The following is a 12,335-nucleotide window of genomic DNA, read 5'->3' as shown; positions in this document are numbered from 1 at the left end:
TCATAACACTTCTACTTGACGAAAAATTGAGAACGCATAAGAACTTGGCTCACTAAAAATCTTACCAGAAAAAATCAATAGAGTTAAGGAAAAAAGAGTGCAGCATACTTCCTCCTCATGTGTACCGAGTCCAGATCTTTGAAACTACGTAATCGGATAAGATAAACTAACTTTTTGAAAGTAGCAATAAGTAGAGCCCTAATGAATAAATCAGCTAAATTGTCACTTGAATAAACCCTTTTAATGTGTCTTAGATTGGTCTAATTAAAATTCTAACTGATTAGATTTGAAGTCCTAAAGATTGGAGTTGAGAAATCAAGTTATGAAGATGATCCTATATAGTGTTAAAAAAAAAAGAAGAAGAAGAAGATGATGATCCAATATTTAATGTAGATACCACTAACTTGCTGCATGTAACCAAAAATGAGATCTTACGAGCCATGAACATCATAAAATCAATAACATACACTTCTCATGTGCATTAAACAATTATATTTATATATATATATAATTTGGGATATATACTGACTTTTTCTGTAAAGACACATAATCAATGACATGACAGCTGTTTTGTTTATGAGATTTACTAAACTTACCGCTTTCTGTTCCAATCATGGTTCGAAAGAAGGGACATCATTCTCAGGAAGGTGTGTCAAACTGTAACTTAATCTGTCCACAACACTTCTGTATGGATCTTCCTCACGTTTCTTCAACAAGTAGGCTATGCATTTCTCCACTTCCTCTTTCGCTTCCAAGTAAACCAGTTTTGCTGCTTCTTTGTCTTTCACAAGTTCTGGTCTTCCTTTAGTGTGTATCGGTTTACCAAATAGGTAATAGAACCGACCCGGTATTTTCGGTAAGACCCCTGGCAAGTAGAGTTGCTGGTTGGCTACCTCCCCACTTGATTCGTCCCTATATAATATTATCACAACACTCATCAGCTTTTGGCTTTGATTGTTTCAACAGCTTATAGGAAAGCAATATTTACCTCAACTTAAACTCTTTGGTATCGCGAGTTACTTCCGAGATATAGTTACTGAGAAACGGAATCTTCATCAGGTCATTGTAATCAAGAACCAACTGCAAAGGCAAAAACAGAAGAAAGAAAGTAAAGATTTGCCTCATTTTCAACAACTGTACAAAATGCATACGTTAAAAAGGCAGAGCTTACTTCAGCTATGTCGTCTTCACCAACCGTTCCAAATGGCACTATAGTTGCGCCAAACCGTGCTGCCATTCTCACAAACTCTTGCTGGTCAGGCCAAATCAGTTTGTATTGTTCACCCTGTAAAACAACTACAAACTTCACTGGCCAAATAATAAATGGATTCTTAAAACCAATGTTCAAGAAATCGCTAGGCGCCTTATAGAGGATTACTATTTACGCGGACGCCTAGAACAATGTTTTGAAAAATCAGATTGAAAAAGAACACCTAGAACAATTACTATTCAATCTGATTTGTTCAGAGCCAATCCGACTAGGCGGGTGCCTAAACCAATTTTTAGAACACTGCTTAAAACCATATGGAAGTTTCATCAATTTGTCATCTTTCTTTTGACCATTGAGAGATATTAAACACACAAAAAGAGTATGAAGATGGCTAACCCGGTTATGGAGAGCCTCTCGTGCACCGCCGGGATAGAGAAGAACATGAGACTTAGAAGACAATAGCTTGAAAAGATTGGTTGCGGTGACAGGGTAGGCACCAAATACTTTAATCCAGTCCATGTAACCAAACTCCTTCGTTGAATCACTTTCTGCATAAAGAATCGGATGTGCCATTCCACGGAAGAGAATGTTTTTCTCTTTGATAAATGCCTCGGACATTGGACCAAGTTCCAACCCCATCAGCATGTGGTAACCAACAAGTAACACCGGACCTTCATCTGGAACACCAGCAAGTCCCTTCACTATCCTACCATCTTCCATTGTTGACAGAAACACAGAACTAACAGCATTTCTTAAGAACCTGCTTGCACAAGAGAAAAAAAGAAAGTCAGAACAGATACTACTATTAAAATATGACAAAAAGGCTTAGAGAAGTTACCTGAGTAGTTCCTGAAGGGCAAAATCGAGTTCTCCTTTACTGGGAGGCAAGAAATCAGAAGCAAAATCATATCTCCGTGAGCGTCTGTACTTGCATGTACCTTTTATAACCGTGAGCAAACTGAGGCTATCTTCCTGGAACAATGAGTACAAGTGAATGAATAATAGTAAAATATTCCTCTCATGAAATACTATTTTTTTAACTTACCAGTAAAAGGGTATGCCCGTTTTCCTTGAAGCATCGAACAGTACAGTTTTTGAGTAACCCATGAAGCCTTTTCGATTCTTCTTGGCTAGGAAGCATCCTGTCCTTTCCACTGAAAAGCACCGTAACAACAAAAATCAAAAGTTATTTCTTTAACTGAACAAGTAGGAGACAAGAAATGCAATACAATAAGGAAGAAGATAAATAACCTAACAAGGAGCAAGACTTCGGCTTCAACAGCATGGATGCGAGAATTCGTATAAGCAGCGCCAGATCTCAGCAACTTGAGCTTCCAAAGTAAAGTTTCCCTTGGAATAATACCACCGAGCTCCTAAAAACCGCATGGTTAAAAAAGAAGAAGATGTCATCTGGTATAAAACAAAACAATGCGTTAAAGAGACACTCACAGAGAGAAGAGGAAGCATGGAGTTAGTAAGCTTCTCTCTCAACTTGTTCAATTTTATTCCTGCTGGAAGTTGGTTGTCGATACCAATTGAAGCCATCTTTATCGGATCACCTAATTATATCAAAGAAAGCCCGAGTAAAAAAGATTATTTAAACAAGAAAAATAAAGATTTTATTTGTTACAATTCATGCTACCCATAATAAAGCTTAGAGCATATGGAATAGTAAAATGAAGCTCTTCTGGCACCATCTCCAGTATAGGCAGCAACGGCTGTAGCGGTGACCTCTCAAATGATGTAGCTGAAACAAAAGGAAAATGTATATATGCATTTAGATATATAAAGCTACACAATTAAATAAAAAAATAATTTACTGACCTGGGTTGACTAGGATCAACACCAAATCTATTGAAGGGTTTCTAGCAGCAACAGCAAGAGCCATACATCCTCCAAAGGAATCCCCAACGAGATATATCGGTTTATTCGGACGTGTAGCATGCTCTTGCCTCAATACATCTTCTACTATTTTCAGCAGCCCTTTATGGTAAAGAGAATACACAGAGAACAAAATGAGCGAATAACATAAGGTATAATAACAATCAGGATAGCCAAATGTGTGTGTGTCTGTAATATATATATTACCTTGGAATGGAGTTCGATCATGTACTGGAATATGCAGGCACCAGACATGGAAAGCCCTGTACCAAGTAAATTCATGAAAAACAGTCTAACACTGTGTGTGACAGAATTACACAGAAAAGATAAAAAAAGTCTAAAGCTTGTAAATACGTTGCATCAGACCCCATTTGTACATTAGTTCTAGTGCATTAGATACTATTGCTTCTGCAACTTTGAGCTCAAAGTATATGTCTCCATTTGTCACATTTCTTAGTCAAATGTCGTTTCAGGGAAGGCATAATTAACAAAGAGAGTGAACATACTTCCCAAGTGCTATTTGATGTGGAACAAGACCCATCCCAGTGCCATCCATCCCTGCATTACCAAAAAAAATAATCAAAAAGCTTGGAACTTTGATAAGATTGTCTATGTATCAGATAAAGAACAGTGAAAACCCATTAGTTACTCTTTACATTCTAACAAAACAGCCCCAACAATCAAGTTCTATAACACCTTTAGTGACTCCCGTTCAAACATTGTAAGAATATTAACCACTAAGTCATTACTTATTGGAAAAGCTTAGAACTTTGAGATAAAAAGTAAAAAACAAAAACCGTTATGAAGGAGTAAAAACTCAATTCTCTGAAGAGCTTATCCCTTAATAAAACAGCTTAAAGAATGAAGCTTTTGCGCTATGAAAACACAAAAATGAAGGTGAAAACAAGTTTAAAACTTAAGAAGAATAGTAAAAAGAGTGTTTACACACAAAACCCAAAATTACTTGTGTGGGAAAGAAGCAAAGCAGTTTCTGCAATCAAGGTTAAAAACCCAAACTTTTTGATAAATATATTATTTTTACCAGGTAAGAAGAATAAGGTAGGGGCATCTTTGATTGGTTGGCCACAATCGACGGGACTAAACCACCGTGGAGGTCCACCGTCAGGCTTCTTCAAAATCTCTCTAGCCGCGGCAAAGTAATCCTTGACGGATTTGGAGCCATACCCATCATCCCATAACAGCTCAATTTCGTCTTCCCTTTGAAATTTTACTTTCCCATTCACTTCACTTCCTTTCGGGTTTGGGAGATTAGACACAGAGACCGAACCGTTCACTGGCTCCACGGACGTCGCCTTATCACCCGAAATTTGAGCTCTTACCCTGAAACTGGGTCTCTGGCTACAATTCGATCTGAAACTTGGCAACGCCAACAGACTTGAACTTGTTGTTGTTGTTGCCATTTTGCCCTTTTTGAGTCTGGGAGGTAATGGAAAAGGATTCTTCTTAGAATTTACAAAAGAGAAATTAGAGCTTGTTAAAGGAAAAAAAAAATAGGAAAATGATACCATACGTTACAAAGTTTTACACTGTTTGTGCCAACAAAGCAATAAAGATGGTAGTTCTCAGTGTCTGTATCTTACACACAAGGTTGAGTAGAAGTAGAACCTAGTACCAAATCAATTTATAAAATATTATAAACAATTAATCCGAAATCATTTAACTATATTATATGTTTTTTTCCGTTAAAGAGAAAGTCACACATTAGAAATACAAAATAGACTTAAATAGACATGAGTTTCGAGTATCCGATCGGTTTCGGTTTGAGATCAATTTGGGTTCGAGTTTTTTTGGGAGCACAAATTTAGTCTCATTCGAACATTATAAAGTTCGGTTCAATGTCAGTTTGGATAGAGTAATACATTGAAAACCCAGTTGAATCTGTTTTAAATCCAGGTTCGATTCTAGTTTCAGGTTTTAATTATCCAAAGTTTGATCAGAAATACGTATTTAAGTTCACAAATTTCAAAAATTTAAACAATTTGTATTGACAAAGGATTGATGGCATGATTAAAAGTGGTTGTTAAGAAGAGAGCAACATAAACAAGTAAACTAACAACTAAGAACTATAACTGTAATAGACATTATTTAAAATTGAAATAGTTTGAAACTTTTGAAGAAAACTTATTATAATCAAATTTTAAATGCAATTTTTAAAACATAAAATATTCAATATTTCACTAATTATCAAAAATATACATTAAACTAAATATTGAAGCTATTTTCATGTTATATATACTTATTAGAGTACTTATTCAAAATTTGAGTTTGTGTGTTGGTATGCAATTTTTTTGGGTTTTTGAAAATTTTGGAGTTTTTTTTCTGGAAATCCGTTTTGATTTGGGTTCGATTCGGGTAAAACTCAAAACCCAAAATGCCGTAGAACAAGATCCATTTGGATATTATGTTGGGTTCACTTTGGTTTGGATTTGTCTTTTATCGGATTGGATCTGTTCAGATTTTTGAGTTCTTTTTTTTTTTTTGCTCACCCCTAAACTTGAGTAATATATAAGGGATTTGGGCTTATCTGTTTTATCACCGATTGATTTTAAGTTAGAAGCCCAAAAACTTGACATTGTATTAGAGCGCATTTTGACCTATTAATCTGACCTAAAAAGTGGCCCGATCATTACACTAATTGATAGTCTCAAGGAAAGCTCAATTCCACTGCGTAACTAAAAAGAATATTATCTCGGAAGGGTATAATGGATTATGTCGAAATTAATGATTATATGCACTATCATCTCGAAAGTGAATGTTGGAGAGAATATCCATTACTTTAAAGTCAAAAATCCATGATAAACCTAAATTTAACATGGTATCAAAGCGAGCCGCATCTAATCGAAGCAGATGATAAGTGAATTGGTCAGAATCCTTTATAAATTAGCCATGTTCTGGTGGAACTCCCTGAAGCTTTATATTCTAAGCCATCTATGCTTTGAAGATTTAATCTAAACAATAAACTTAGAAATAGTTGTTGATTAAAAATATTAGGAAAAGAAAAAGCAAATGATGGGTGTTACAGCATACTGCATGTATTTGAACCTGGCCTGATTGTTATTCACAATCTATGAAATAATAGTTTGATTCTTATTTTTATTGTTTGTTAAAGAAACAAAAATATTTTATAATGAAGCTCCTCATAAATAATTGAACTATTTTGCTTGAGGTTTTGATTCTCTATCAAGATTACGCAGATAGGCAAATATCTAACAAGAAACAAAAGCAAACATTCGCACTTTTCATTGTCGTCTTCATACGTTTCTTTCTGTTTTTGATATATATCTTCCTTTTATTATGTAATCATTTTCTTTGTATATTAAGAATAGAAACAAAAACAAAATGTAGGGTTGGTGTATTGTCTTTTGAGAAGTTAGGTCACACGTAAGACGTGTTCAATTGGGTTCCGTAAGGTTTTTAACGGTAAATATAGAAGACACAAAGCAAGCATAGATTCAACGCGCGTAGAATTTGGATGTATTCACTTCCTTCCATGCTTAAATTAAATCCTTCCGTCTCCGTTTCAACAACTATGACCACAGAAATCCACATGGATCACACGTACCAGTTACCACATTGATCTTTTTTAGGCCTAGGCATTTTACCCGGACCCGAAAACCCGACCTGAAACCAATCCGAAAAATCCCCGACCCAAAAAATCCCGACCTGATCTGAAACCGATCCGATCCTTTTATCCTATTGGATCTTGTTGTGAAGGATCTGCGGGTCTTGGATCCGACCCGAACCCGAGATCTGAGTGGGGTATCCGAAAACCCGAAACTTTTAGTATAAATTAGTTATATATGGATGTTTCAGTTTTTTTTGGTATTATGGATATTTTTTTTTAAGTTTTAAATTTTAGTTTTTGGGTATGGTTTTGGGTTTCGGATAAAAATTTAGATTTTCAAAATTATAATTGGGTTAATCAGATAAAATTTCGGATATTTTTTATGTCATTGGATCATATTTTAGATATATAAAAAATTTCATATTTTAGATATAAAAAATTTCATATTTTTTGAGTATTTAAATATTTTCAGATATTTTCTGTGTGTTTTAGGTATTTTTTTGAGTTGGATCCGACATGACCCGAACCGAACCCGATCCGTAACCGACCCAAATCCGAATCGACAAATTCTAATTACCCTATTGAGTCTAACTATCTAAGATCCGGCCTGGCCTGGATAAAGAAAACCCGAACCGACCCCAAACTGAGAATTTCAAATTATCTTATCAGATCCTAAACTCTTCGACCTGAAAGACCCGGAACCGCAACGATGGTCGATGCCTAGGCCTGATCGTTTTACATGCTTCATGTTCGAGAAACAAAACCATTTTGATGGGCCGACTACAGAATATTGGAAAGGGTTATAAACGTAGTCTGGTCAGCATCCAAAAGCATATTCAATGAAATCCCACTTTTAAGTCCACGGGAAGGCCCACCATCGTAAGCCCGCGAATATTTTTCTTTTGTCAAATGTGTCAGATGGAGTTAACCATATTAGTGGATAAAAACAATCATATAATCAAATACACCATTTGGAGGTCTCTTTTTAGCTAAAACATGAGGCACAAAATTATATGCAAGTGATGTATATTTATTAGCCCAAAACTGAATACCAGAGATCATATGTTTGATGAAGAGACTCCGGTTGAAGGGTTTCTAAGATATGTACCAAAGTTTGTTAGCTGCGTACAAAAATAATGTGTTTCTATCCTAAAGTCTAACAAACTTGAATAGCACATAGTAAAGTTTTGCCTTCTGTCAAATCCAATACTTTGCATTTTCTTGTTGGTTGTAATTGAGTTTAATGAAGGGGTGCATGTGTTGGATTGTGACTTTAGAAACTGAACCAGATTTTTTTGATCAAATCCAATGTTAATCCTTGACCACCGAAAACACAAATGATCCAAGTAGAAAACAAAGATAGAAAGGAAAGAAATGATAAAACTTTAGAAACTGAACCAGACATTTTTGATCTTGTCTATTTTCTCTCTTTTACAATGTACTCTATTTTATTGGCTTTTCTTTTTAAAACTGTTTTTCTTGTACTGGTTTTTCAACTTGAAAAGAAAAGAAAAACAAAAGTAGATGATGATGGAAAAAAAGTGAAGATGAAAAGATAATACGGATTCCAGATATTGATCTGATACCACATGATATGTAACGCTTGACCCAGATGCTCTACACAATCATTGGCAAACACCCTCGTGAAGCCTTGACCTAGCGCTTATGGCTTCCTTGATTCGTTGGTGTTGATAAATGATCGGTTGAATGGCGACACAAGTGATGATGGAGATTCACTTATACTACCATTTGGCTGAATCACTTGATTCAGTTTACTTATGGCTTCCATTTTAGAGACGAGGCTAATTCATTTTTTTCTTTTAATTTGAAGACATTTTTTTTGTTATATAGAAAAGAAAGAATTGTCTTGAAATCTAAAATAAAGATGAATCAGCCTCATGTTTCAAAACAATTTCATGCACCAGTTATTTTTACAAGAAAAAAAAACTATATTTAATGTTAATTATCTGGGTAGGTCTAAGTTCATTTTACAAGAAAAAAAAAAAAAAACAGGAAATTAAATACAGAAGAAGTTGGGCCAAAGAAAGAAAAAAAAAAAACGCTCGCCTACTCTCCCACTTCTCGCTCATCCGCTAGCTGCCAGTATCTCTCTCTCTCAACCACAGTTCTCTACCTCCAAAAGATTCGATCCCTCCTCCTCAACTCTTCCCTCAGATTCCGCAACTTAGCGCAAGCTCGAGCTTCTTCCATGGAGGTCGGAATCATTTGATTAGGGTTAGAGATTCTCCTCGATTTGTTTTGACCCCAATTAAATCTCAGATCAACTTCGTTTTAATAGCTTCACACATTCCAATTCGTAGGTTTCGGAAGCCGAATCACAGGGTTGATTAAAAATGGGGTGCGTGTTTGGGCGTGAGGTTTCGTCAAAGGCGGCGGCGGCGACATCTGAAATTAAACTAGCACAGACCTCCAAAGCGGGAGAACCCGTGGAAGCGAGTAAGGCCAACGGTGCTGCTGCTGCTGCTGCTGATGTGGATGTAGAGAAGAAGAAGAAGCACGAGGAGGCTCCCAAGGAAGATAGGAAATCAAAAGGAGATCGGAGAAGGTCAAAGCCTAACCCGCGCCTGAGCAATCCTTCGAAGCATTGGCGAGGCGAACAGGTCGCTGCTGGTTGGCCTTCTTGGCTCTCTGACGCTTGTGGCGAAGCCCTTAACGGCTGGGTTCCACGAAAGGCCGACACTTTCGAGAAAATCGATAAGGTATTATTATTAGTTGGCTTTTTATTCTGACTACTAAAAGGTTTGTTTTTTTTTTTTTTTTTTTTTTGAAATAGATTACTTTTCTTTTATAGATTGGGCAAGGAACGTACAGTAATGTATACAAAGCCAAGGATATGCTGACTGGTAAAATCGTGGCGCTTAAGAAGGTTCGGTTCGACAACTTGGAGCCTGAGAGCGTCAAGTTTATGGCTAGAGAGATTCTAGTTCTGCGGAGACTCGATCATCCGAATGTTGTCAAGTTGGAAGGTTTGGTTACCTCCAGGATGTCTTGTAGCTTGTACCTTGTGTTTCAGTACATGGATCATGACTTGGCTGGTCTCGCTTCAAGCCCTCTTGTTAACTTCTCTGAATCTGAGGTTTGCAAAAAAAAAAAATCTCACCTTTAGATTTTTTTATAGAAAAATAAATATAATGCCATTTATTTGTATTTGCAGGTGAAATGTTTAATGCGTCAGTTGTTATCTGGTATGGAGCATTGTCATAGTCGCGGTGTGCTTCATCGTGACATCAAAGGATCGAATCTTCTTATTGACGACGGTGGGGTCCTCAAGATTGCTGATTTTGGACTGGCGACTATTTTTGATCCTAATCACAAGCGGCCCATGACTAGCCGAGTGGTCACGCTGTGGTACCGAGCTCCGGAGCTTCTTCTTGGGGCCACTGATTATGGTGTTGGTATTGATCTTTGGAGCGCCGGCTGTATTTTAGCTGAGCTTTTGGCCGGAAGACCTATTATGCCTGGTCGAACAGAGGTAATCATCATCCTTGTTTTGTCTCATTCGATTATATTTGTATATTCATTACTTAGTGTGGCTCTTTCTGATGAATTTAGGTGGAACAACTCCATAAGATTTACAAGCTATGTGGTTCACCGTCAGAGGATTACTGGAAAAAAGGAAAATTTACACACGGAGCGATATACAAACCACGTGAACCATACAAAAGATGCATTAGAGAGACGTTTAAAGATTTTCCAGCGTCATCTCTTCCTCTCATTGACTCCCTTCTTTCAATTGAACCAGAGAACCGCCGAACTGCAACTGCTGCTTTAGAAAGTGAAGTATGTTTCTTACTTTTGGTTCTGTTTCTGTTTTTACATGTACTGGTTTGATGATGTTGCTGGCAGGATTGAATTAGTTTACTCTGCTGTTTTTTTCCTGCACAGTTCTTTACAAGCGACCCGTATGCATGTGAACCTACTGATCTCCCAAAGTATCCACCGAGTAAAGAAATGGATGCAAAGCGACGAGATGAAGAAACTCGGAGGTTAGTTGCATTTATACTGTTGTAATCATTGCTACACATGTTCCACTCCGTATTTAGTTGCTCCTCTCAGTTTTAGGTTCTGACTTTGGATATAAGTTATATCACCATCAAGATAGAGTGGAATGGAATACATTTATTTTGGAAATTTTAGATATGATTGTTGATTCCACTCTTACTTGTAGCTATATATTATACTATTATCTGTTGGCAATGCATAGACATACACTTTTCTCGTGTGCAGACAAAGAGCTGCTAGTAAAGCCCAAGGAGATGGTGCAAGGAAGAATAGGCACAGAGAGCGTTCAAATAGAGCACTTCCAGCTCCAGAAGCTAATGCAGAACTTCAGTCAAATGTCGATGTAACCACCTCTCAACTCTCTCTTTTTGTTCTACTGTGACTCGAATTAGGTTGCTTCTAGGTATATAATGAATATAGTTGTTGTTATAAATTGGTTTTGCGGCATACACTTGTATATGTTAGGATGTGAGCTGAATAATGGTTTTATTCCACCGGTACAGTGAAATATTCTCTATGCATAAAGATCGATTCATTAACATTATCTTTGACACTAAAAAACAGAGGAGGAGATTAATCACACACGCAAACGCAAAAAGCAAGAGCGAGAAGTTTCCGCCACCACACCAGGACGGTGGAGCAATGGGGGTACCATTGGGAGCCTCGCAGCACATAGACCCGACGTTCGTCCCACCAGACATGGCGTCATCCTTCACTTCCACTTCTTTCAATTTTTCGAAAGATGAACCGCCAACACAAGTTCAGACCTGGTCAGGTCCTCTGGGTCATCCCATCACAGGCATTTCAAGAAGGAAGAAAGATAGTACCAAAAGCAGCAAAGGGAAGAGAGCAGTGGTGGCTTGAGCCAGAAAAATATAATTGCAAATGCTCTCTTTCATCCATTTATAACAATGTAAGTGGTAACTTTATTATTCTTTGTTGCTTCTTGAAAAGAAAGTGTTTTATTCTTTTCAAATTTGCGTAGACTTGTCATGTGTTTATAATTATTATGACGTTATATTATGTAATATACACTACCTTTTTGTTGCTATTATATTAAATATATCTGTTCGAATTACCTTTTGTTGTATTTATATAGATTTCAGATTTAAGTAGGAAAGAGTTTTGAATGTATTTTATGTCAAAACTACAAGCTCAAGAGCAAAGCAACAAGTGGGATTGTGTGATCAAATTAAGCAAACCCACTTGAGGAAGGAGTGAAGTTCAAGTTTGCTGGTGCTGAAACTTTGGCAAAGGCCATTCCAAGTGGGATAGCAGAGTACTACGACAAAGAGTGGCATCGTCGTCCCGTACAAGCAGGATACAGTTGTCATTCTTCACAATAGATTTGAAAACTTAGGACCCATTGATTCAACTCTCACTCTAAACAGTGTAACCGTGTCTCAGTCTCCAGATTTGACTTGCAAAGCCGCTTGCAAAGGCAAGACTACAGTGGTTTACTTGAGAGAAATCAAGAATATATGTGATAACTTCCATAAACTCTGACATTTGTGCTTCTGCACACATCTCAGCAAATCACAACAATGATTCTATAATGGTTGTTGATGGCAATTTCTTACCAATCACACACATCAGCTCTCTTCTTCTCCAATCAGTGTTAGGGACCTTGTTCTC

At 36.9% G+C, this 12,335-nt stretch overlaps 2 protein-coding genes across 4 annotated transcripts; one reads left to right on the top strand and one right to left on the bottom strand.

The window, feature by feature from the left end:
- Positions 1 to 424: 424 nt before the first annotated feature.
- On the bottom strand, positions 425 to 4,763 carry LOC106452660 (phytyl ester synthase 1, chloroplastic). 2 transcript variants are annotated; one of them, XM_022701525.2, is made up of 14 exons: positions 4,623 to 4,763; positions 4,134 to 4,528; positions 3,598 to 3,649; positions 3,299 to 3,354; positions 3,035 to 3,193; positions 2,853 to 2,957; positions 2,660 to 2,769; positions 2,462 to 2,583; positions 2,256 to 2,364; positions 2,049 to 2,182; positions 1,607 to 1,970; positions 1,172 to 1,285; positions 989 to 1,080; positions 425 to 912 (listed from the first exon to the last, which is right to left on the bottom strand). In XM_022701525.2, exons 2-14 carry the CDS (start codon positions 4,510 to 4,512, stop codon positions 612 to 614), a joined length of 2,097 nt encoding a protein of 698 aa, XP_022557246.2. In that variant the 5' UTR covers positions 4,513 to 4,528; positions 4,623 to 4,763; the 3' UTR covers positions 425 to 611. The 2 variants fall into 2 exon arrangements, with proteins under 2 accessions (XP_022557246.2, XP_013750275.2); XM_013894821.3 differs by lacking the exon at positions 4,623 to 4,763 and having other exon boundaries at positions 4,134 to 4,592.
- A 3,903-nt stretch (positions 4,764 to 8,666) lies between these two features.
- Positions 8,667 to 11,778, top strand: LOC111215764 (probable serine/threonine-protein kinase At1g54610). Of its 2 annotated transcripts, none has more exons than XM_022719833.2 (8): positions 8,667 to 8,912; positions 8,999 to 9,397; positions 9,490 to 9,774; positions 9,853 to 10,170; positions 10,251 to 10,478; positions 10,584 to 10,684; positions 10,926 to 11,043; positions 11,265 to 11,778. In XM_022719833.2, the coding sequence occupies exons 2-8, from the start codon at positions 9,032 to 9,034 to the stop codon at positions 11,562 to 11,564; spliced, it is 1,716 nt and encodes a 571-aa protein (XP_022575554.2). In that variant the 5' UTR covers positions 8,667 to 8,912; positions 8,999 to 9,031; the 3' UTR covers positions 11,565 to 11,778. The 2 variants fall into 2 exon arrangements, with proteins under 2 accessions (XP_022575554.2, XP_048623452.1); XM_048767495.1 differs by having other exon boundaries at positions 8,706 to 8,892.
- The last annotated feature ends 557 nt before the right edge of the window (positions 11,779 to 12,335 follow it).

The sequence above is a fragment of the Brassica napus genome, chromosome C9 (genome assembly GCF_020379485.1).
Source record: "Brassica napus cultivar Da-Ae chromosome C9, Da-Ae, whole genome shotgun sequence".
NCBI classification, from domain to species: Eukaryota; Viridiplantae; Streptophyta; class Magnoliopsida; order Brassicales; family Brassicaceae; genus Brassica; species Brassica napus.
The sequence above is the reverse complement of the archived record's forward strand: the minus strand, read 5'-3'. Positions and strand labels throughout refer to the sequence as shown.